The sequence below is a fragment of the Anthonomus grandis genome, chromosome 20 (genome assembly GCF_022605725.1).
Source record: "Anthonomus grandis grandis chromosome 20, icAntGran1.3, whole genome shotgun sequence".
NCBI classification, from domain to species: Eukaryota; Metazoa; Arthropoda; class Insecta; order Coleoptera; family Curculionidae; genus Anthonomus; species Anthonomus grandis.
Window position 1 is genome coordinate 5,625,974 of NC_065565.1, and position 27,128 is coordinate 5,653,101.

At 32.2% G+C, this 27,128-nt stretch overlaps 1 protein-coding gene across 1 annotated transcript; it reads left to right on the plus strand.

Annotated features, from left to right (window-relative positions):
• Window positions 1–1,991: 1,991 nt before the first annotated feature.
• Window positions 1,992–26,174, plus strand: LOC126747894 (dynamin-like). The gene is made up of 15 exons (XM_050456863.1): window positions 1,992–2,435; window positions 6,921–6,994; window positions 7,052–7,201; window positions 7,252–7,455; window positions 7,509–7,701; window positions 7,790–7,999; window positions 13,675–13,882; window positions 13,938–14,075; window positions 14,131–14,288; window positions 14,343–14,637; window positions 20,686–20,802; window positions 20,867–21,070; window positions 25,136–25,334; window positions 25,388–25,447; window positions 25,543–26,174. Exons 1-15 carry the CDS (start codon window positions 2,272–2,274, stop codon window positions 25,605–25,607), a joined length of 2,439 nt encoding a protein of 812 aa, XP_050312820.1. The 5' UTR covers window positions 1,992–2,271; the 3' UTR covers window positions 25,608–26,174.
• Window positions 26,175–27,128: the final 954 nt, after the last annotated feature.

Genomic DNA, 27,128 nt, shown 5'->3' on the forward strand with positions numbered 1-27,128 from the left:
TGGACGAAAAACGGTGATTTTTGCAAAGAATTTCTTACTGGATAAATATGTGGGGTGGGTGGGGGGGCAAGGGTTTTGTTGATAAAAAAAAACAGTATTCTTGCAGAAAATATATAATAATATATAATAAGGTCGGACGGCGGTCTGAACGGTTCGCACACGTGTCAAGACATTTGAATGTTAATCTAGCGTGCTTTGACTCTGTTAAAACGGTCCAGTAGGCTTGAAAACATTCTTTGGACAGTCAGTTATTTTTTGCTAAGCAAATGATTTTTTATTAATCCTACCCTTAACCCCCCACCCACCCCACACCATTACCAGTAAGAAATCCAATATAATAACACAGTTGGTTTATTTAAATTTGATATAATTATACAATGTATATTAATAAATATATAATACACAAACAGTGTTATTAGATTGGATAATATGGACGAAAAACGGTGATTTTTCCAAAGAATTTCTTACTGGATCAATATGTGGGGTGGGTGGGGGGTTAAGGATTTTGTTGATAAAAAAAACAGGATTCTTGCAGAAAATATATAATAATATATAATAAGGTCGGACGGAGGTCTGAACGGCTCGCACACGTGTCAAGACATTTGAATGTTAATCTAGCGTGCTTTGACTGTGTTAAAACGGTCCAGTAGGCTTGAAAACATTCTTTGGACAGTCAGTTATTTTTTGCTAAACAAATGATTTTTTATTAATCCTACCCTTAGACCCCCCACCCACCCCACACCTTTACCAGTAAGAAATCCAATATAATAACACAGTTGGTTTATTTAAATTTGATATAATTATACAATGTATATTAATAAATATATAATACACAAACAGTGTTATTAGATTGGATAATATGGACGAAAAACGGTGATTTTTGCAAAGAATTTCTTACTGGATAAATATGTGGGGTGGGTGGGGGGGCAAGGGTTTTGTTGATAAAAAAACAGTATTCTTGCAGAAAATATATAATAATATATAATAAGGTCGGACGGAGGTCTGAACGGTTCGCACACGTGTCAAGACATTTGAATGTTAATCTAGCGTGCCTTGACTGTGTTAAAACGGTCCAGTAGGCTTGAAAATATTCTTTGGACAGTCAGTTATTTTTTGCTAAACAAATGATTTTTTATTAATCCTACCCTTAACCCCCCACCCACCCGAAACATTTTCCCAGTAAGAAATTCTTTGGAAAAATCACCGTTTTTCGTAAGTAATATCCAATCTAATAACACTGTTTTTGTATTATTTATTTATTAATATAAATATATAATTATATAAAATGTAAATAAACAAACTGTGTTATTAGATTGGATGATATGGACGAAAAACGGTGATTTTTCAAAACAATTTCTTACTGATAAGTTATGTGGGGTGGGTGGGGGGCTAAGGTTAGGATTAATAAAAAAATCATTTTTTTTGCAAAAAACGACTGACTGTCAAATAAATGTTTCCAAGTCTACCGGACCGTTTTAACACAGTCAAGGCACGCTAGATTAACTTTCAAATGTCTTGACACGTGTGTGACCCGTTCAGACCTCCGTCCGACCTTATTATATATTATTATATATTTTCTGCAAGAATACTGCTTTTTTATCAACAAAACCCTTACCCCCCCACCCACCCCACATATTTATCCAGTAAGAAATTATTTGGAAAAATCACCGTTTTTCGTCCATAATATCCAATCTAATAACACTGTTTTTATATTAAATATTGAATATAATATATTTTCTGCAAGAACATTGTTTTTCATCAACAGAACCCTTTAACCTTTAACCCTTAATCCCTACAAAAATGGAGGTTTCCACTTAAGTTTCCTTCGAAAAACGACCTAAGTTAAGAGATTTTTATTATTAACAAAATATGCAGCCACCAAAACAGTTTAAAATAATAAAACCTTGTTTACACCGTAAATTAGTCATGGCACGGCTTTCGATTATCATTAACCAACAACGTAATGGTTTCGTCAAGGTCCGCGGCCATTTTCACTTCAAACGAATATACACTCGACGATAATGTTTTCCAATGAAATGGTTTTTATCAAGATTCTTTTCACTTGATAAACCGTTTCCGACTAATCACTTCAAGATGATGATAATAGCGGGTTACTGACGTTACCGTGTTCCCATTTCTCACTTTTGTTCGTTTATACTCGCTGCGTTGTTATTAACAATAATAATTAAAACATGACTTAGCGGTGATTCAGTTTAGGTCGTTATTAATGCTCAGTAATTAAACGGTTTTAGTTGTGTGCGAAGTGTTAAAATGTCGGGAATTTCGGGAATGGAACAGCTGATCGGGACGGTGAACAAGTTGCAGGACGCTTTCACCCGGTTGGGGATCCAGTTGACCCTCGATCTACCGCAGATCGCGGTCGTGGGCGGACAAAGTGCCGGGAAAAGTTCGGTTTTGGAAAATTTCGTCGGGAGGTTAGTGAACGTTCATCATTTTCATTAAAATCGATTATATTGACACGCCTATTGATCAGTCATCCTTTGTTATGCATGACTGAGAACGGTGAAAATGTTCTATCCGTCTCTCTCTGTTTTATTGAGGTCTTATGGTATCAGAAACGAACCTAAAAAGAACCAAAAAAAAAATTATTTTCACTGCCCTAAAGCCTTTGACAGCATCATGATATTTCATATAAAAAATAAAACGTTGCTGAAGATGGCTCTATACAGGCCGAAACGTCGACGATTCTTCTCAAATAAAGTCACTGTCATTTATGGTCTTGAAACTGCTGTACTTGAAAAAAATTAAAATTGACTGTCGTAAAGCCTTTGACAGCGTCATGATTTCAATTAAAAAAAATGCTTTTTTTTATTAGAAACTTTGCTGAAGATGGCTCTATACAGGCCGAAACGTCGACGGTTCTTCTCAAATAAAGTCACTGTCATTGGTGGTCTTGAAACTGCTGTATTTAAAAAAAAATTAAAATTGACTGTCGTAAAGCCTTTGACAGCATCATGATTTCAATATAAAAAAAAATGTTTTTTTTTTATTAGAAACTTTGCTGAAGATGGCTCTATACAGGCCGAAACGTCGACGATTCTTCTCAAATAAAGTCACTGTCATTTGTAGTCTTGAAACAGCTGTATTTAAAAAAAATTAAAATTGACTGTCGTAAAGCCTTTGACAGCATCATGATATTTCATATAAAAAATAAAACGTTGCTGAAGATGGCTTTATACAGGCCGAAACGTCGACGATTCTTCTCAAATAAAGTCACTGTCATTTGTGGTCTTGAAACTGCTGTATTTAAAAAAATTTAAAATTGACTGTCGTAAAGCCTTTGACAGCATCATGATTTCAATTAAAAAAAATGTTTTTTTTTATTAGAAACTTTGCTGAAGATGGCTCTATACAGGCCGAAACGTCGACGATTCTTCTCAAATAAAGTCACTGTCATTTGTGATCTTGAAACTGCTGTACTTGAAAAAAATATTAAAATTGACTGTCGTAAAGCCTTTGACAACATCATGATTTCCATTTAAAAAAAAATGCTTTTTTTATTAAAAACTTTGCTGAAGATGACTCTATACAGGCCGAAACGTCGACGGTTCTTCTCAAATAAAGTCACTGTCATTTGTGGTCTTGAAACAGCTGTACTTGAAAAAAATATAAATTGACTGTCGTAAAGCCTTTGACAGCATCATGATTTCAATTTAAAAAAATGCTTTTTTTATTAAAAACTTTGCTGAAGATGGCTCTATACAGGCCGAAACGTCGACGATTCTTCTCAAATAAAGTCACTGTCATTTGTGGTCTTGAAACTGCTGTACTTGAAAAAAATATAAATTGACTGTCGTAAAGCCTTTGACAGCATCATGATTTCAATTTAAAAAAAAATGTTTTTTTTATTAGAAACTTTGCTGAAGATGGCTCTATACAGGCCGAAACGTCGACGGTTCTTCTCAAATAAAGTCACTGTCATTGGTGGTCTTGAAACTGCTGTATTTAAAAAAAAATTAAAATTGACTGTCGTAAAGCCTTTGACAGCATCATGATTTCAATATAAAAAAAAATGTTTTTTTTTATTAGAAACTTTGCTGAAGATGGCTCTATACAGGCCGAAACGTCGACGGTTCTTCTCAAATAAAGTCACTGTCATTGGTGGTCTTGAAACTGCTGTACTTGAAAAAAATATAAATTGACTGTCGTAAAGCCTTTGACAGCATCATGATTTCAATATAAAAAAAAATGTTTTTTTTTTATTAGAAACTTTGCTGAAGATGGCTCTATACAGGCCGAAACGTCGACGGTTCTTCTCAAATAAAGTCACTGTCATTGGTGGTCTTGAAACTGCTGTATTTAAAAAAAAATTAAAATTGACTGTCGTAAAGCCTTTGACAGCATCATGATTTCAATATAAAAAAAAATGTTTTTTTTTATTAGAAACTTTGCTGAAGATGGCTCTATACAGGCCGAAACGTCGACGATTCTTCTCAAATAAAGTCACTGTCATTTGTGGTCTTGAAACTGCTGTATTTAAAAAAAATATAAATTGACTGTCGTAAAGCCTTTGACAGCATCATGATATTTCATATAAAAAATAAAACGTTGCTGAAGATGGCTTTATACAGGCCGAAACGTCGACGATTCTTCTCAAATAAAGTCACTGTCATTTGTGGTCTTGAAACTGCTGTATTTAAAAAAAATATAAATTGACTGTCGTAAAGCCTTTGACAGCATCATGATATTTCATATAAAAAATAAAACGTTGCTGAAGATGGCTTTATACAGGCCGAAACGTCGACGATTCTTCTCAAATAAAGTCACTGTCATTTGTGGTCTTGAAACTGCTGTATTTAAAAAAAATTAAAATTGACTGTCGTAAAGCCTTTGACAGCATCATGATTTCAATTAAAAAAAATGCTTTTTTTTATTAGAAACTTTGCTGAAGATGGCTCTATACAGGCCGAAACGTCGACGATTCTTCTCAAATAAAGTCACTGTCATTTGTGGTCTTGAAACTGCTGTATTTAAAAAAAATATAAATTGACTGTCATAAAGCCTTTGACAGCGTCATGATTTCAATTTAAAAAAAATGCTTTTTTTTATTAAAATCTTTGCTGAAGATGGCTCTATACAGGCCGAAACGTCGACGGTTCTTCTCAAATAAAGTCACTGTCATTTGTGGTCTTGAAACTGCTGTACTTAAAAAAAAATTAAAATTGACTGTCGTAAAGCCTTTGACAGCATCATGATTTCAATATAAAAAAAAATGTTTTTTTTTTATTAGAAACTTTGCTGAAGATGGCTCTATACAGGCCGAAACGTCGACGATTCTTCTCAAATAAAGTCACTGTCATTTGTAGTCTTGAAACAGCTGTATTTAAAAAAAATTAAAATTGACTGTCGTAAAGCCTTTGACAGCATCATGATTTCAATATAAAAGAAAATGTTTTTTTTTTATTAAAAACTTTGCTGAAGATGGCTCTATACAGGCCGAAACGTCGACGGTTCTTCTCAAATAAAGTCACTGTCATTTGTAATCTTGCAACTGCTATACTAAAAAAAAAAAAATTTGACCGTCATAAAGCCTTTGACAGCATCAAGGTTATACTAAATGCGCGGAAAATAAAATTAATTACTCCAAAACGGCTATAGACACAAGGAAATTTCTAGGGAGGTTTTTGATGAAGAAACCTATTGGCTTTCATGCGACACTAAAATTAATAAAATCTTTACAGGCGTTTTCAAGATATTGAGATTTTTGTGAAGCCTTTGATAATATCAGGCTAATATTGAATGCACTGGAAGACCCCTAAATAACTCCAAGACGGCTGTAGACACGAGGAAACTTGTAAATACCTTTTTGATAAAGAAACTTCTTGGCTTTCATATGACACTAAAATTAATAAAATCCTTACAGGCGTTTTCAAGATATCAAGATTTTTATAAAGCCTTTGACAGTATCAAAGTTTTTTTGAATGCATTGAAAAACGACTCAATTACTCCAAAACTACTAAAGATACGAGGAAATTTGTAGGTATCTCTTTGATAAAGAAACTTATTGGCTTTTATACGACACTAAAATCAATAAAATCCTTACAAGAGTTTTCAAGATATTGAGATTTTTGTAAAGCCTTTGACATTATCAAGTTTACACTAAATGCGCGGAAAAGAAAATTAATTACTCCAAAATGGCTATAGATACAAGGAAACTTTTAGGGAGATTTTTGATGAAGAAACTTATTGGCTTTCATGCTACACTAAAATTAATACAATTTTACAAGAGTTTTCAAGATATTGAGATTCTTGTAAAGCCTTTGACAGTATCAAGGTTATATTGAATGTATTGAAAAACGACGATTTTTGTGAAGCCTTTGATAATATCAGGCTAATATTGAATGCACTGGAAGACCCCTAAATAACTCCAAAACGGCTGTAGACATGAGGAAACTTGTAATAATCTTATTGATAAAGAGACTCATCAGCTTTTATATGAAACTAAAATCGTTAAAATATTTGCAAGAGTTTTCAAGATATTAAGATTTCTGTGAAGCCTTTGACAGCATCAAGGTTATATTGAATGCATCGAAAAACAATATAATTACTCCAAAATGGCTATAGATACGAGAAAACTTCTTAGGCATTTTCAACGCAGAAATTCACCTTCTTTCATATAAACCTCAAACCAATAAACTCGCTTTACTTCTTGTCACGTTTTGTCTGGTTCTTCTTCGACCTACATCAGTGAAATCCGTTCATTTCCATATTGAGTTTCTTTCTTAAAAAATGGATCGTTGTGTGAGTGGTCAGTCACTGGAAAATATAAGAGCATTATTAGGGCAAAATTACTATAGACTGAATGAATTGGTGCCGAAATAATGTACGCTTTGCTCAAGCTATATGGACTAAATTGTCGATTTTATTATCGTTAATTGCCCACCTGTTTTTTTCCTCAGGGATTTCTTGCCAAGAGGATCAGGAATAGTCACTAGGAGACCGTTGATTCTGCAACTGATCCCTGCTAAATTCGGTAAGAACTTACCATTTAGTAAATTGACCAGACGTATATAGTTTATTGTTATTCCAGAATATGCCGAGTTTCTGCATAAGCCCGGTCAGAAATACTCCGATTTCAACGAAGTACGCAAGGAAATCGTCGCTGACACCGATAGGGTCACTGGGAAAAACAAAGGAGTGTCCAACCTCCCTATTAACTTAAGGGTGTATTCCCCCAATGGTAATCCATTAAACCTTTGCCAACTGAATCACTAATAATGGCCATTTCAGTTTTAAACCTGACCCTAATAGACCTCCCTGGAATGACCAAGATCCCGATAGGAGACCAACCTCCCGATATAGAGATCCAAATCAGGAAAATGATCCTGGAGTACATCAAGAGGGAGAGTTGCCTGATATTAGCAGTCACTCCTGCCAACTCCGACTTAGCCAACTCAGACGCTTTGCAGATCGCTAGAGAAGTTGACCCCAATGGTAAGTGTTAGGGTCAATAAGCAGTAGTAAACTCATCGACTTACCTCAATCAGGTTTTCGAACTATTGGGGTCATAACGAAGCTGGATCTAATGGATCAAGGGACGGACGCAAGGGACATATTGGAAAATAAACTGTTGCCCCTCAGAAGGGGTTATATCGGGGTCATCAATCGGTCCCAGAAGGATTTGGAGGGCGGAAAGGATATTCGGGTGCAAATACAGTTCGAACGGGATTTCTTTTTAAGGTAAGCACTTGATGAGTCCCTTTGACTCGTCAAGGGGTTTGCCAAGCATTGGAACTGTTCAATTAACGATTTATTTTTTTTATTATAGACATCCAGCTTACTCGCATTTAGTAGATCGGATGGGTACGGAATACCTGCAAAGGACGTTGAACTTGCAATTAGGCAACCATATAAGGAACACCCTTCCAAGCCTCAGGGACAAACTGCAAAAGCAACTGCTGGAGTTGGAAAAGCAACTGGGGGACTTTAAGAATTACAGAGCGGATGATAGGAACCTCAGGACCAAAGCGCTTTTACAGTAAGTAAACTTTTAAGGGGTGTACAGGGTGAGTTATAGAGGGCAAACTCGGTGAGTCGATGTATTAGCTGAACGTAGTTAAGAGAGGCGAGAGGGGGATCTTGGGACATTCGTAGAAAATCGGCGAAAGTTCCGGAACAGTGTATGATCATTTGTTAATAATTATTTTCGTTAATTGGGGATTTTATAAAAGATCCTGATGTCCAGACAGTCCTAAATTGGATTGAGAAAGGGAGGAAGTTAATTTGGGAGGAGATTCTACTGGGGTTAAGTCATATTGATTCCTCAATTTTAGAAAATTAATTTTTGTATTAAATATATTTAAAGTTATATGAAATTTAAATAAGCAAACTATGTTATTAGTTTGGATACTATGGACAAAAAACAGTGATTTTTCAAAAGAATTTCTTACTGGGTAAATGTTGGGGGTGGGTGGGGGGTTAAGGGTTGTTTTACTGAAAAACAATGTTTTTTGCAGAAAATATATATGCAACATTTAATTTAATAACAGTGTTTATTTATATTTGATATAATTTCGTATATAAATATTTAGTGTAAAAACAGGGTTTAGATTGGATAATATGGATGAAAAACAGTGATTTTGCAGAACAATTTTTTACTGGGTGAAAGTGTGGGGTGGGTGGGGGGGCAAGGGTGTTTTATAAAAAATAAACAAATCATTGTTAATTTTCTGTAACCTGAAAAAGTGAATTATTTAATAAAATTAATTTTCTTCTCTAAGGCAATTATTTTTTTCAAAAAATAAAACTTCCAATAACATTGCCCTTAATTTCTCACCCTGCCAACACATTTACCCATTAAGAAATTCTTCTGGAAAATCACTGTTTTTCATATTAAATATTTATTTAACGTTAATTTAATTTTATAATAATAATAATAATAATGTTTATTTATTTAGCATATTGCTACATAAAAGTACAATAATATATATTATAATTTTTAAAACATATTTACAATATCTTGATAAAACTAGAAAATATAAAAAGCAATAATAAAAGTAAGCAAATAAATAATAAAAGAGTAAAATATAACGTTAAACTACACAAAAAAAAATTAAAATATAAAAAAAAGGAATCTCTTGAAGAAACTCAAAATAATGTTTTACAAGCAGTTATTGAAAACCCCGAGATATCAACCAGGCAAATTGAAAAAATTTAGGAGTGGCCAAATCTGCAGCTCAGTTTATTTTACGTAAAAACAGATATCACCCCTACCAAATTAGAATTTGCCAAGGACTTAAACCTGGGGATTTCGAACGACGTCGGCATTTTTGTGAGTGGTATACACGTGCCTGTGAAGAGGATTTTAATTTTCCATCAAAAATAATATGGTCCGACGAAAGTATGGTCACTAATAATGGTATCTTTAAACGCCGCAATAGTCATTACTGGGTCCAACAAAATCCGCGTGTTAAGAAAATATCTAGACATCAACAACGTTTTGGGTTTAATATGTGGTGTGGAATTTTAGGAACCAAAATACTAGGTTCATTTATTTACCATTATTCATTAACAGCAGAACGATATCTTAATTTATTGCAAAATGATTTAGAAGACTGCTTAGATGATTTACCTCTGGCATAAGTCAATAGCTGTTGGTTTCAACAAGACTGCACATAATTCTGGGCAAGTTCGACAGTACCTTTCGCAGCGTTTTCCTGAAAAGTGGATTGGAACCTCCAGTGAAGTGTCTTGGCCAGCGCGATCCCCGGACTTAACCCCTTTGGACTTCTTCCTTTGGGGATTTATTAAAAATCGAGTCTATCAACATTCTTTTGGAACTGAGCAGGAGTTACGAGAATGTGTGACGGCCGCTTTTCAAAGTATTACGCAAGAGATATTGCGTGATGTTTTAACTGCTACTGTAAGAAGATCATACTTATGTCTAGAAAATAACGGAAACCTGTTTGAACACCTGTTTTAAATTAAATTTATAAAATGCGTTAATTTATTTGCTTTTTTCGTTATTTTTTAAATGTATTCATTATTTGTTGCATATCGTTAGAAAAATCATAAAACATTTGTCTATTACTGGTTACATTTTTTTATTTATAAGTAGTACAATGTACAATGCAAATCAATGCTTCATTTAGCTTCATCACTCTCTAAATAGATATTAAGAAAAATGTGACAGACTCGGTAACAGGTATTTACATACGTCAAAGCAAAAAATATGCTAAAAAAATAGAAAATTTGCATTTTTCCTTTCAACTAACAAAAAAAATGTGACATGTGATGCATCATTGAATTTGTAATAAAAAATGGAATCAGATACAGGGTGTACTTTCTTTTTATGCCATATAAAAAAATAAAGTTGATGATGGTTTCTCGAAAACGAAACGTCGGATATAAAATTTAAAAGCGCCATCACGTACTACTTCAAAAGTGTCAATAGTTTTTTGATATCTTTTAAAATAAAGCCAGGAAAAAATAAAATCGATACTGGCAAATTTCCATTTTTTCCAAATATCTCAGCAGGCCATGGAAATTTTTGAAGTTTCTCAACGGCATGTAAATACGCTTCAAAGTGCACAACTTTTTCCTAATTTAATCGAAGCTGTATCTCCAACAGGTACCGAGATCCCCATGCTTAGGATCCTTATCTTGGACACCCTGTATATATATTTTTCTAAACATAATTAGGCTTCTACAGTTCTTTATATTACTGGGTAATTCATTAAAATTTATAAGACCTTTGTGTAGAATAGTGTTTGCCATTCTGTTTGAAGTATGTCTACTCGTCAATACAAAATCCTCCTGTTGTCTGGTAGCATAGTTATGCAGATCACTAAAGACTGTAATTTTTTCACAAATATAATTTATATATAAATATTTAGTATAAAAACAGCGTTATTAGATTGGATAATATGAATGAAAAACAGTGATTTTTCAGAAGAATTTCTTACTGAGTAAAAGTGTGGAGTGGGTGGGGGGGGCAAGGGTGTATATAAAAAAAAACAAATTATTCTCAACTTTCTGTAACGTGAAAAAGTTGAATATTTAATAAAATTTATTTTTTTCTCTAAAGCATTAATTTTCTGCAAAAAAAACCATTTTTAATTAATACTATCCTTACCCCCCCACCCACCCCACACTTTTACCCAGTAAATAAATGTTCTGCAAAATCACTGTTTTTCGTTCATATTATCCAATCTAATAACGCTGTTTTTATATTAAACATTTATATATAAAATTATATCCCATTTTAATAAACACTGTTATTAAATTAAATATTGCATATATATTTTATGCAAAAAACATTGTTTTTTATAAACACAACCCTTACACCCCCCACCCACCCCAAACAATTGACCAGTAAAAAATTCTTCTGAAAAATCACTGTTTTTGTATTAAATATTTATTCATATAAATATATATAATTATATCAAATTTAAATAAATAAACTGTGTTATTAGATTGGACATTAACGAAGAAACCAACTCTTGTTCATGTATTTTATTTTGGAAAACAATGATTTTTGAAGACAATTTCTTACTGGTAAGTTATGTGGGGTGGGTGGGGGGGTAAGGGTAGTGTTAATTAAAAATGTTTTTTTTTGCAAAAAATAATTGCTTTAGAGAAAAAAATAAATTTTATTAAATATTCAACTTTTTCAGATTACAGAATATTGACAATAATTTGTTTTTTTTTATAATACACCCTTGCCCCCCCCACCCACCCCACATTTTTACCCAGTAAGAAATTCTTCTGAAAAATCACTGTTTTTTGTCCATATTATTCAATCTAATACCGCTGTTTTTGTATTAAATATTTATTATTATAAATATATATAATTATATCAAATTTAAATAAATAAACTGTTTTATTAGATTGGATATTAACGACAAAATCAGCTGTTATTCATGCGATTATTTTGGAAAACAATGATTTTTGAAGACAATTTCTTACTGGTAAATTATGTGGGGTGGGTGGGGGGTTAAGGGTAATATTAATTAAACATGGCTATTTTGCAGAAAATAATTGCTTTAGAGAAAAAAATAAATTTTATTAATTATTCAACTTTTTCAGGTTACAGAATATTGACAATAATTTGTTTTTTTTTTATAATACATCCTTGCCCCCCCACCCACCCCACACTTTTACCCAGTAAATAAATGTTCTGCAAAATCACTGTTTTTCGTTCATATTATCCAATCTAATAACGCTGTTTTTATATTAAACATTTATATATAAAATTATATCCCATTTTACTAAACACTGTTATTAAATTAACTATTGCATATATATTTTATGCAAAAAACATTGTTTTTTATAAACACAACCCTTACACCCCCCACCCACCCCAAACAATTGACCAGTAAAAAATTCTTCTGAAAAATCACTGTTTTTGTATTAAATATTTATTCATATAAATATATATAATTATATCAAATTTAAATAAATAAACTGTGTTATTAGATTGAACATTAACGAAGAAACCAACTCTTGTTCATGTATTTTATTTTGGATAACAATGATTTTTCAAAACAATTTCTTACTGGTAAATTATGTGGGGTGGGTGGGGGGGTAAGGGTAGTGTTAATTAATTTTTTTTTTTTGCAGAAAATAATTGTTTTAGAGAAACAAATTAATTTTAATTAATATTTAATTTTTTCAGGATACAAAATATTGACAATAATTTGTTTTTTTTTACAATACACCCTTGCCCCCCCCACCCACCCCACATTTTTACCCAGTAAGAAATTCTTCTGAAAAATCACTGTTTTTCGTCCATATTATTCAATCTAATACCGCTGTTTTTGTATTAAATATTTATTATTATAAATATATATAATTATATCAAATTTAAATGAATAAACTGTTTTATTAGATTGGATATTAACGACAAAATCAGCTGTTATTCATGCGATTATTTTGGAAAACAATGATTTTTGAAGACAATTTCTTACTGGTAAATTATGTGGGGTGGGTGGGGGGTTAAGGGTAATATTAATTAAACATGGCTATTTTGCAGAAAATAATTGCTTTAGAGAAAAAAATAAATTTTATTAATTATTCAACTTTTTCAGGTTACAGAATATTGACAATAATTTGTTTTTTTTATAATACATCCTTGCCCCCCCCACCCACCCCACACTTTTACCCAGTAAATAAATGTTCTGCAAAATCACTGTTTTTCGTTCATATTATCTAATCTAATAACGCTGTTTTTATATTAAACATTTATATATAAAATTATATCCCATTTTACTAGACACTGTTATTAAATTAACTATTGCATATATATTTTATGCAAAAAACATTTTTTTTTTTAAACACAACCCTTACACCCCCCACCCACCCCAAACATTTGACCAGTAAAAAATTCTTCTGAAAAATCACTGTTTTTCATTCATATTATCCAATCTAATAACGCTGTTTTTATATTAAATATTGCATATATATTTTTTGTAAAAAACATCTCGGGACACACATAAAAAATGGCGAAATTTCCAGAGCAGTGGGTCACCCAAATATAGAACATCCGAACGTAGTTTCCTCTCGATAATCACTCAAAACAAGTGTCAAAAAATCAATTTGCTCCCCAAAATGTCCGATAACCGTCCTCGAGACGACGTTAAAGCAGTCGTACGGTATCCAAATTACCAATTTTTTAAGAACACCACTGGTGACACTTCTCTCTCTCTCTTGCAGGATGGTGCAAACGTTCTCTCTGGAATTCGAAAAGGCCCTGGAAGGTTCCAGATCGAGCGAGATCAACACGAGCGAGTTATGCGGCGGCGCCAAGATAAACTCACTGTTCCACGAACGATTTCCCTTTGAAATCGTTAAGATGGAGTGGAACGAGTTCGAATTACGTAAGCAGATCGCCATCGCCATTTGCAACATACATGGCATCAGGGTATGAAGGCTTTAAGTGGGAAAATAAACGTGCCTAAACCTGGTTCTTCTTGCAGATCGGTCTGTTCACCCCTGACCTCGCTTTTGACGCTATAGTAAAGAAGCAGATCGAAAGACTGAAGGATCCTTGCATCAAAATCGTGGATCTCGTTGTAGCTGAGCTGTTGAATATCATTCACTTGTGCACGGAAAGGGTAGCTTTGGTTCACTCTCCATAAACCTCTTCGTTCTCACTTCCACTCATTTCAGATGTCTCGCTATCCACGTTTGAGAGACTTAGTTGAAAGAATCGTCTCTTCGAACCTCAGCAGGTTCGAGCAGCAGTGCAAGGATCAAGTGCTGCTCTACGTCGATTGCCAACTAAGCTACATGAACACCAACCACGAGGACTTTATAGGATTTGCCAAGTAAGCAGTGCTTTTGTTTCTTTTCCTCACATAATCCACTCCCTTTTTGTTTAGTGCAGAGAACCAGGCGGAGAAACAAATGAGGGCCGGCACCAGCACCGCCCCCGGGAACCAAACGATTCGAAAGGGATGGATGAACGTACATAATCAGAGCGTGATCAGGGGGGCGAAGGACTTCTGGTTCGTCCTCACGTCTGAGAACTTGGCCTGGTTCAAGGACGACACCGAGAAAGAGATCCAGTACATTTTGCCCTTGAACGGGGTCAAGGTGAGGGACGTGGACTCGAAATTTATGTCCAGGAGGCATATTTTCGCCCTGTTTTATCCTAACGGGAGGAATATTTATAAGGTGAGTGAATGGGCCTTGACACAACTTTTGACGTTAAAAAAATCACTTTTTAATTAGCTGACAGTAGCCAAAAACTGTACAGCTCAAGTTTCCTTAAACCCCAATAGACTTGTTAAATTTTATGAGATTCAAAGAAGCGTTGCGACCTGTATCGAATCCCGTGTTTAAAATTTTGACTTCTTAAGGGTGAACATTGAAAGGCCTTTCAATGTTCTAAGGGGTCGTTGTCCTAAAAAACGAAGCAATTTATAAGGAACATTTAGGGCAGTTAAATTATTCGACTTTCTTTTAAAATTGATCTGTTTAGGACACTGTCCTAAATGTTCTTTACCAAGCAATACATCATATATTATTATCATTGAATATTTATTTAACGATTTTTTTATCCTATTCTGTTTACAAAAGGGAAAGAATTCCGGTATTTAAAAAAATTGACACGGTATTTACATATCTAGTTTTGAAACTCTAGTTTTACGTCCATATTGTCCAATCTAATGACGCTGTTTTTATACTAAATATTTATTAATAAAATTATATGAAATTTAAATAAACGGTGTTAGTAAATTAAATATTGCATGTATATTTCGTGCTAAAAATTTGTTTTTGCATCAACACAACCCTTGCACCCCCCACCCACCCCAAATATTTGCCCAGTAAGAAATTCTGGTGAAAAATCACTGTTTTCCAAAATAATACGCATGATTAACAGCTGATTTCAGCGTTAATATCTAATATATTAACGCAGTTTGTTTATTTAATTTGATATATTTAAAAATCTGTATATTAATAAATATTTAATACAAAAACAGTGATTTTTCAAAAGAATTTCTTAATGGGCAAATATTTGGGGGTGGGTGGGGGGTGTAAGGGTTGTGTTAAAAAAAAACAATGTTTTTGCAGAAAATATACATGCAATAATTAATATAATAACACTGTTTATAGAAACGTATCATCCATTTCGCTCTAAAAGACCAAACGAAAACAAAACAAAGGTAAGAACCACAGATGTAAATAGCTCCGCAGCTATTTACGTCTGAGCTATTTAGATTACGTGCGGAGCTATTTACATCTGTGGTAAGAACATAAAGTCACGGTCTCATCAAATCCGTATTTTTTTAAAAGCTACACGTGCTTCGCTCCTATCGGAGCATTGTCATATTACAACTCTGTTGAGTTGTAATATGACAGTTTATGAGTTATTGCCAAATGGAGATTTTGGTAAATATAAAATTAAAAAATGTTGGTATATGTACCTTCTATGTTTTTTGTTTTGCTTTTGTTTCTTAATATAATAAAATTACTAAATATAACGTAACTGTGTACAATATCCCAAACTTTAAAAATAATTTTACACCATATGGTGTATGCTCTAACACGGCTTAGTATAAATTTAACACGATCGAGTGTGATTAATATAAATAAAATCGTATAAATTACCAATATAATACGTGTAAAATATACACGCAGAAGTGGTGGACGTTTCTGGACCAGAATTGGTGTAAAAATTAACACGGAATTTTTTACTGTGTAATGAGCAAACATTTGGGGTGGGTGGGGGGTGTAAGGATCGTGTTTATGAAAAATAAAGTTTTTTGCAATAAATATATATGCAATATTTATTTTAATAGCAGTGTTTATTTAAATTTGATATAATTTTATGAATCAATATTTAGTATAAAAACAGCATTATTACATTGGATAATATGGACGAAAATTTATTTAATTTATTTAAAAATAAATAAATTATAGTTAATTTTCTCTTAAGCAAATATTTTTTGCAAAAACAAAATATTTTTTATCAATCAATCAGAAATTCTTTTGAAAAATCACTATTTTTCGTTCATATTATCCAATGTAATAATGCTGTTTTTATACTAAATATTTATTTATAAATTTATGACAAATTTAAATAGACGATGTTATTAACTTAAATATTGCATGTATATTTTGTGCAAAAACATTGTTTTTCATTAACACAACCCTTACACCCCCCACCCACCCCAAATATTTGCCCAGTAAGAAATTCTTTTAAAAAATCACTGTTTTTCGTTTATAATATCCACACTAATAGCACTGTTTTTGTATTAAATATTTATTAATATACAGATATATAATTATATTAAATTTAAATAATCAAACTGTGTTATTAGGTTGAATATTAATGAAGAAATCAGCTGTTATTCATGCGTATTATTGTCGAAATCAATGATTTTTTAAAAGAAGTTCTTACTGGTAACTTGTGTGGGGTGGGTGGGGGGGCAAGGGTAATGTTGATAAAAAACGTATTTTTCTGCAAAAAATAATTGCTTAAGAGAAAATTAACCATAATTTGGTTATTTTTAAATAAATAAAATACATTTTCGTCTATTTTATCCAATGTAATAATGCTGTTTTTATATTAAATATTTATTTATAAAATTATATCAAATTTAAATAAACACGGTTTTTAAATTAAATATTGCATATATATTTTTTGCAAAAACTTTATTTTTTTCATAAACACGATCCTTACACCCCCCACCCACCCCAAACATTTAACCAGTAAGAAATTCTTTTGAAAAATCACCGTTTTTATAATTAATATTTATTAATATACAGATATATAATTATATCAAATTTAAATAAATAAACTGTGTTATTAGATTGGATATTAACGACAAAATCAGCTGTTATTCATGCGTATTATTGTGGAAATCAATGATTTTTGAAAAGAAGTTCTCACTGGTAAGTTGTGTGGGGTGGGTGGGGGGGCAAGGATGTATTATAAAAAAAAACAAATTATTGTCAATATTCTGTAACCTAAAAAAGTTGAATATTTAATAAAATTTATTTTTTTCTCTAAAGCAATTATTTTCTGCAAAATAGCCATGTTAACCCTTACCCCCCCACCCACCCCACATAACTAACCAGTAAAAAATTGTCTTCAAAAATCATTGTTTTCCAAAATAATTGCATGAATAACAGCTGATTTTGTCGTTAATATCCAATCTAATAACACAGTTTACTTATTTAAATTTGATATAATTATATATATTTATATGAATAAATATTTAATACAAAATCAGTGATTTTTCAGAAGAATTTTTTACTGGTCAATTGTTTGGGGTGGGTGGGGGGTGTAAGGGTTGTGTTTATAAAAAACAATGTTTTTTGCATAAAATATATATGCAATATTTAATTTAATAACAGTGTTTAATAAAATGGGATATAATTTTATATATAAATGTTTAATATAAAAACAGCGTTATTAGATTGGATAATATGAACGAAAAACAGTGATTTTGCAGAACATTTATTTACTGGGTAAAAGTGTGGGGTGGGTGGGGGGGCAAGGATGTATTATAAAAAAAAAACAAATTATTGTCAATATTCTGTAACCTGAAAAGATTGAATATTTAATAAAATTTATTTTTTTCTCTAAAGGAATTATTTTCTGCAAAATAGCCATGTTTAATTAATATTACCCTTACCCCCCCACCCACCCCACATAACTTACCAGTAAGAAATCGTCTTCAAAAATCATTGTTTTCCAAAATAATCGCATGAATAACAGCTGATTTTGTCGTTAATATCCAATCTAATAACACAGTTTATTTATTTAAATTTGATATAATTATATATATTTATAATAATAAATATTTAATATAAAAACAGCGGTATTAGATTGAATAATATGGACAAAAAACAGTAATTTTTCAGAAGAATTTCTTACTGGGTAGAAATGTGGGGTGGGTTGGAGGGCAAGGATGTATTATATAAAAAAAACAAATTATTGTCAATATTCTGTAACCTGAAAAAGTTGAATATTTAATAAAATTTATTTTTTTCTCCAAAGCAATTATTTTTTGCAAAAAAAACATTTTTAATTAACACTACCCTTACCCCCCCACCCACCCCACACAATTTACCAGTAAGAAATTCTTCTGAAAAATCACTGTTTTTCGTTTATAATATCCAATCTAATAGCACTGTTTTTATTTAAATATTTATATATAAAAATATATCCAATTTAAATAAACAGTGTTATTAAATTAAATATTGGGTACATATTATCTGCGAAAACATTGTTTTTCATTACCACAACCCTTACACCCCCCACCCACCCCAAATATTAGCTTGGTTAGAAATTCCTATGAAAAATCACTGTTTTTATTCAATAATATCCAATCTTATAGCAGTGTTTTTGTATTAAATATTTATTAATATAAGCATATATAAATATATCAAATTTAAATAAACAAACTGTGTTATTAAATTGGATATTAACGACGAAACTAACTTTTGTTCTTGTGTATTATTTTGGATTACAATGATTTTTCAAAACAATTTCTTACTGGTAAGTTGTGTGGGGTGGGTGGGGGGGCAAGGGTAATGTTGATAAAAAACGTATTTTTTTGCAAAAAAAAATTGCTTAAGAGAAAATTAACTATAATTTGTTTATTTTTAAATAGAGATAAGATTAAATAAACACGGTTCTTAAATTAAATATTGCATATATATTTTCTGCAAAAAACTTTATTTTTTTCATAAACACGATCCTTACACCCCCCACCCACCCCAAACATTCAACCAGGGGCCCAGTGGCTTGGCCAGCGCGCTCCCCCGATTTAAATCCCTGTGATTTTTATTTGTGAGATCATTTGGACCAACTTATTTATTCTACACCTGTTCCAGATGAACATGATCTTTTGGCTCGCATTGCAGTAGCTGCAGGCGAAATTAAAGATAGGGGTGAAGTTATTCAGAAAATTCACGACAATTTAACATTACGCTGCAGGCTCTGTATCCAACAAAATGGCGGCCACTTTGAGCACCTTTTAAATTCATTATTAATTATTATTATTTATTATTTTTTAACGTTATACCTTTTTTTCTGTTAAATAAACCAAGGATTCTTAAAATTTTTGATTATCAGTGGCGTACTATTTTTTTTTATTAAAAAATTATTCTAATGTCTATCTGATCTACGCCACTGGTTGAAACTAAAACATTTACTTTTTACATTTAAAGCATCTTTATTAGGTAGCTTTATTGAGAAAATTTGACACCGATATCATAACAGTCAAAAAAAAAATAATAATTTCTTAATTTTTTTAAAAACTTTACCCCCCTGTATTTTACTTCTGAGGCATTTCCGACCCATAGTGCCTTATATCAAAAGTTATATTTGAACGTCCCCTATCATCCCCCAAAAGCATGACCTTCTTATAAAAATCACTCTGTATAAAAGTTATATCAAATTTAAATAAAGAAACAGTGCTATTAGATTAGATATTACGGACAAAAACAGTGATTTTTCAGAAGAATTTCTTACTGGTAAGCTATGTGGGGTGGGTGGGGGGTTAAGGGTAGTGTATTATAAAAAAAACAAATTATTCTTAATTTTCTATAACCTGAATGAAGATGTTTTGCTAAAAATAAGTGACCAATTAACTTATTCCCTCGATTAGCAATAGCTATCTTTATAATCACAATAAGTTTCAAGTGAATTTCTCATAAATTTTTGAAGTTAGGTTAAAACAGTTTTTGCAAAAATACTTTTTTTATTAATACCACCCTTAGCCCCCCACCCACCCCACGCATTTACCCAGTAAGAAATTTTTTTGAAAAATCACTGTTTTTCGTCCATATTATCCAATTTAATAACGCTGTTTTTATACAAAATATTTATATATAAAATTATGTTAAATCTAAATAAACAGTATTACTAAGTTAAATATTGCATATATATTTTCTGCAGAAACATCATTGTTTTTCGTTTATAATATCTAATCTAATAACACTGTTTTTGTATTAAATATTTAATAATACACAGATATAAAATTATATTAAATTTAAATAAACAAACTGTGTTATTAGATCCGATAATATGGACAAAAACCAGTGATTTTTCAGAAGAATTTCATCAAATACTTGAGCTTTAGTAACCAAGTTTGAAAACTATGCCGAAATTTTCTCCCTTTTGTAAACAGAATAGTATATGATATACGTATATTTTTGCCCAGACCTGTATGCATACATAACCCTAATTTTTTAAATATATCGCAGGACAACAAGCAACTTGAGTTGAGTTGCATTACGCTAGAAGAGGAGGACACTTGGAAGGCCTCTTTCCTTAGGGCTGGGGTGTACCCAGAAAGAGATAAAGACACGCAGAGTGAGAGCGTAAGTCCACTCTCATATAATACATAAGAAATGCTCTTGAATAATAATTTTATTAATTCTTTAGGAAGTGGAGAGCAAAGAGGAACAGGATCCTCAACTGAAGCGACAGGTCGAAGTTATACGTAACTTAGTCGACAGTTACATGAGCATAATCAACAAATCAGCCAAAGATTTAGTACCAAAGATAATTACTTACATGATCCTCAACTGCACCAAGAAATTCATACAGGAGGAGCTGTTGGTACACATTTATTCGTCGGAGAACCAGGTATGTCTTTGTTCCAAGTGCTGTTGCCAGTTAGGGAATAATTGGTATCACTAATGGACTATATGAAGGATTTTGCACTAGAATTTGAACCGAGTGCAAATTTGAGGCCTCGTTAATGTCTCACGGTACCTTGGCTTGAACCTTTTGAGGTCTTTTTAGGTAGTCGTCCAACAGAACAGTTTTGGCACTTTGACACCTGGTTGGTACTAGAGAAACTGGAATGCAGATCTTTTTTAGATTGTCCCTTTGTCCCATTGAATCTCGTAAATACTTCCTGTTGATTTCAGAAACATTCCGCTTGTGATTCTTTAATATATTCGTCAGTAACTTGTCTATGGACTTCCCCATATCTATCACAGAGTCACATGCCGATGTACAAGCAGAAGTTTCTTAATTTTGTTGAACAAATCCGTCAAAATCTGATACATGGACGTCGTCCTATTGGCCACAAAGTTTCTTGAGTTTTTTAACTGACTGAAACTGAGGGACGTTCATGTTGGTGCAACTTTCTCCCGACTTCCCAAGCGACCCACGATTGTTAAATAAACGTTTATTTTTGGTTTACACCCTGGGTACTTTTTTGGTTGACCTTCAACGAAATATATCAAGTAAAATTTCCGCGTGTATATTACGTTCTCAATTTTTCTCTCAGGCAATTATTTTCTGCAAAAAAACACCGTTTTTCATTAATCCTACCCTTACACCCCCCACCCACCCCACACTATTTACCAGTAGGATATTGTTTTCAAAAATCATTGTTTTTCAAAATAATGCGCATAGACAGAACAGCTGGTTTCGTCGTTAATATCTAATCTAATAACACAGTTTGTTTATTTAAATTTGACATAATTATATATATGTATATTAATAAATATTTAATACAAAAATGGTGCTAGTAAATTGGATATTATTGACGAAATACTGTGATTTTTCAAAAGAATTTCTTACTGCGCAAGTATTTGGGGTGGGTGGGGGGTGTAAGGGTTTTGTTAATAAAAAACAATGTTTTTGCACAAAATATATATGCAATATTTAATTTACTACTTTAACACCGTTTATTTAAATTTCATATCATTTATATATAAATATTTAGTATAAAAACAGGGTTATTAAACTGGATAATATGGATGAAAAACAGTGATTTTTCAGACGAATTTCTTACTGGGTAAAAATATGGGGTGGGTGGGGGGGGGGCAAGGGTAGTGTATTAGCAAAAACAAACAAATTAATGTAAATTTTATGTAACTTAAAAAAGTGCATTATTTAATAAAATTATTTTTTTTCTCTAAATTATTTTCTGCAAAAAAAAAACATTTTTAATTAGCAGTACCCTTACCCCCCCACCCACCCCACACAACTTACCAGTAAAAAATTGTTTTCAAAAATTATTGTTTTCCAAAATAATACGCATAGATAACAGCTGTTTTCGTCGTTAATATTCAATCTAATAACCCAGTTTATTTATTTAATTTTGATATAATTATATATATTTATATTAATTAATAATTAATTCAAAAACAGCGTTATCATATTGGATAATATGGATGAAAAACAGTGATTTTTCAGACGAATTTCTTACTGGGTAAAAATGTGGGGTGGGTGGGGGGGCAAGGGTGTATTATAAAAAATAAATAAATTATTGTAAATTTCTTGTAACCTGAAAGAGTGAATTATTTAATAAAATTAATTTTCTTCTCCAAGGCAATTAATTTCTAAAAAAAAAAAACGTTTTTAATTAACCCTATCCTTAACCCCTCTCCCCCACCTCACCCATTTACCCAGTAAGAAATTCTTTTAAAAAATCACTCTTTTTCGTCCATAATATCCAATCTAATGACACTGTTTTTATATTAAATATTTATATAAAAAATTATATTAAATTTAAATAAACAGTGTTATTAAATTAAATATTGCATATATATTTTCTGCAAAAGCATTGTTTTTCATCAAAAGAACCCTTGCCCCCCCCACCCACCCCACACAATTTACCAGTAAGAAATTGTTTTGAAAAATCATTGTAATCCAAAATAATACACAAGAACAAAAGTTAGTTTCGTCGTTAATATCCAATTTAATAACACAGTTTGTTTATTTAAATTTGATATATTTATATATGCCTATATTAATAAATATTTAATACAAAAACACTGCTATAAGATTGGATATTATTGAATAAAAACAGTGATTTTTCATAGGAATTTCTAACCAAGCTAATATTTGGGGTGGGTGGGGGGTGTAAGGGTTGTTTTAATGAAAAACAATATTTCTGCAGAAAATATATAGGCAATATTTAATTTAATAAAACTATTTTTTTAAATTTTATATAATTTTATATATAAATATTTAATATAAAAACAGTGTCATTAGATTGGATAAGATCGACGAAAAACAGTGATTTTCAGAAGAATTTCATCAAATATTTGAATCGACTTTAAAAACTGAATAATATGTAAATCCCTGTCAATTTTTTTAAATACGGAAATTTTCTCCCTTTTGCAAACAGAACCGTTTTTGATATACGTATATCCCACAGTTGAATAAATTATACCTTGACCATATACGGTTGATAAATATACCAAAACAAAAAATTGACTAAAAGATCGTCGAATAAATATAATTCGGTGTAAATAATTTAAGAGCGTATTGTTGGAGTCAAAAAAAGAGTTTTTTTCTTATAAACGTCTGTCCTAAAATGTGCCCCCTCAGAGCTACAGCCCGCCTAAATCGGTTGAAGAAAATCGATTATTTAGAACCGTGACTACAGTTATGCGTCAAATTTTCTAGAAAATTTCCGTTTTTTGGGGGCTCTTTTTATTTGTTGTCCCAAAAATGGTATGAATCCAATTTTATCCTATCTTATGTTTCCAATATGAAATTTAAAAATTTAGCAACACCGCCTAGTTATCCATGAAAAAATACAAAATTTATGTCTCTCGAATTTTTTCGATACAATTAATCGTTTTCGAGCGAATGGCTGGTCCCTAGCAATACGCCCTTAAAATATTTGCACCGAATTTTGAAACACCCTATTACTACTTCTACTATACGTTTGATGCTCAAATAAGAGTGTAGGTGTTTGGAAATTCATTAACCAATTGCTTTTTTTCGTTCATTATTAATTGGAGTTCATTCTTAATAATAAAGAAAAATCAAATTAATTGTTCTAAATAAATGTGCATCAGAATACATAAAAAACCGGATGTTCAGTTATTTCCAATATTATTTTCCAGACTCTATGTATTAATTTGATACTTTTATTTAGTTTGATTAAAAACAAATCCGAAATAGACATGCGTGAATATATACAACTATTCATTAAAATTACTTTGATCCTTTAAGATTATTACTTAGTTTGAGATACGATTTTATAAGTAAGATATCGAAACTTTTAGAAAAAAAAAATAATCAACTTCCAAGACAAATTTCTCAATTTTCAATTTTTTTTTGGCAAAATGCTGAAGTAGGTGTCGAACGATTTTATAAGAAGAATCCACGGTTCAATTTTCAAGCTTCTATCTCTATTGGATGCAGAGATATGAGTATTTTTGTCTTTTAGATATCGAAATTTTCAGGTAACAAAAATCTTCAACTTTCAGGGCAAATTTATTAATTTTCAATTTTTTTTTGAAAAAACGCTGACATACGTGTCGAATGATTTTATAAGAAGAATCCATGGTCCAATTTTCAAGCTTCTATCTCTGTTGGTTTCAAAGATATGACCATATCGTCCCTCAAATTTTGGAAGTTTTGGAGGAAAATAATTAACTCTGATAAATGACGTTCAATCAATCCGTCACACCAGAGACTCTCAATTATTTCAATGTGTGCAATAAAGAAAACAATTAAATTGCCAGTAATTAATAATTATTTATGGAGTAGAGTGTGAGGTGCATTCGCCAAACATTTCCTTTGATGTGTCCACCATTTGCCCACAAACATCCGATAGGAACTAAGCATTTATTCATTTTCAATTCCCAAATCTTACTGCTCGCCGAGCGTTTCCTTTAATGTGTCCACCATTTGCCGACAAACGTCCGATAGGAATTAAACGTTTATTCATTGTAGGATTCTCTGATGGAGGAGTCTGTGGAAGAGTTAAAAAAGCGCGAACAGAAGATGCAAATGTACGAGGCGTGCAAGGAGGCCCTGAGTATCATCGGCGAATGTTCCGTGTCGTTTTCTTCGCAGATGACACGCTCCGATTCGTACAATCAACCCTCGAACTATGCCAATACCGCTAAAGCTTCAGCCGAGATGAAGAAACGTGAGTTTCACTATCGAAGTTTTGTGAGTTTCACTTACTTGTTCTCGTTTTAGTGTATCGCATGTCCACACCAGTTCCTGCCGTGAATCGGCCCGCACCTCCTCCCCCGCCAGGTATCGACTAACAATTTGTGATCTCTTCCTCGTATTTAAGAATAAAGTCGTCGTTAGTTACGTGTGGTACTTATATTTTTTTTTTTAATTTTTAGGTGTTCAGAGGTATAAAAGTACGAAAAATCTCGTACCGGACGTTTATATCTTTTCTGTACCGTAAATTATCAAATAATCCTTAACTAAATCATAAAAAATAAGTAAGTACCATGTAACTGTACCGTTAGATGCTTGTCATGTACCCAAAAAACACTTTTCGATTCATCCTGTACGTCTCTAACCCAATTGAGCAGGTACCAAGGCACCCCATTTTTGACACGCCATCTCACGTTAAAAATGACAATTATTATTATTATTATCAGTCCGTCAAGTGACTCCTGGATTCCCGCAAAGCCTTTGACTACCTAAATATTTTTAAAACAGTGTAAGAGTGAGAGGTGCTACCCTGCCGAGCTATACAGATGACACAAGCTCGCTCTTGACAAATCTCGTGTCAGTTCGTGTCAAACCTGTCATAAAATTCGCGGGATGAATCCAGAAGTGTTTCGTCACTTGTCCATTGTTCCAGATTGCATGTTTGTCCTTGTTTTATCAATTATTACTTCGTTACAACAGTTAGGGCTTGTTTGGTGGGGCATCTGAGCACCCGAGATCTCAGACAATATGTATATTTGTAATAATTTGAAATGTCATACTTGTTAATAAAATTTGTTTTTTTTTTTGTTATTTATTTTGTTGTTTTTTGTTCTTTCACCCAAGAGACTCCGGTCAGTGCTCCGCCTGACTTATTTCACTTCATCTCATAGATATCTTGAGTTCTTCTGGACCACTCATTCCTTCAACCAGTCTTGTCAATCCCTGTATGAAAATGCCTGGAATAGCCCTGGAAGCTTTACTACCATTTGGTACTCAAGTAACCTGAACAGCAATAGAGATCCTAGTTAAGAGGCATTTAGGTCCATGGAGGTGTGCCTCGATGACTTAGGATAACTCCAACAATTCCTAGCTTAGGAAGACGTTTTGTACCTTAAATTGAACGTGGAACGTTGGTCCAGCGAATGCTGAAAACCGTTTTAAAATATCTTAAAAACTTTTGAAGTAATGAGACAAAATGTCTAAGCAACCCAGTTAAGAGACATTAGAGCCTATAAAGGAGTGTCTCGATGACTTAGGATGAGTCCAGGAATTCCTCGCTTAGGAAGATGCTATGTACCTTAAATTGAACGTGGAATATTGGTCCAGCGAATGGTGAAAACCGTTTTAAAATATCTTAAAAACTTTTGAAGTTATGAGGCAAAATGTTTGCCTATATCAGTTCAGAGGCATTAGGGTTCATAAGGTTGTGTCTCGATGACTTAGGATAAATCCAAGAATTCTCAACTTAGGAAGACGTTTTGTACCTTAAATGGAAGGTGGAACATCGGACCAGCGAATGCTGAAGACTATTTAATAATATCCTAACAACTTTTGGATTTATGAAGCAAAATCTGTAGCCATATCAGTTAACAGATATTAAGAACCAAGGAGATGTGAATTCTTTGGACTTTATGGAAAAATTGGGTATAACATTTCTCTAGTACATTTTTCAAAAAAGTTTTGTGAGACTTATTTGGGTGATTAATCGATTTTCCAAAAAAAAATTAATTAAAAAAAAAAATTTTTTTTCAATTTTTCACCCAAAAAC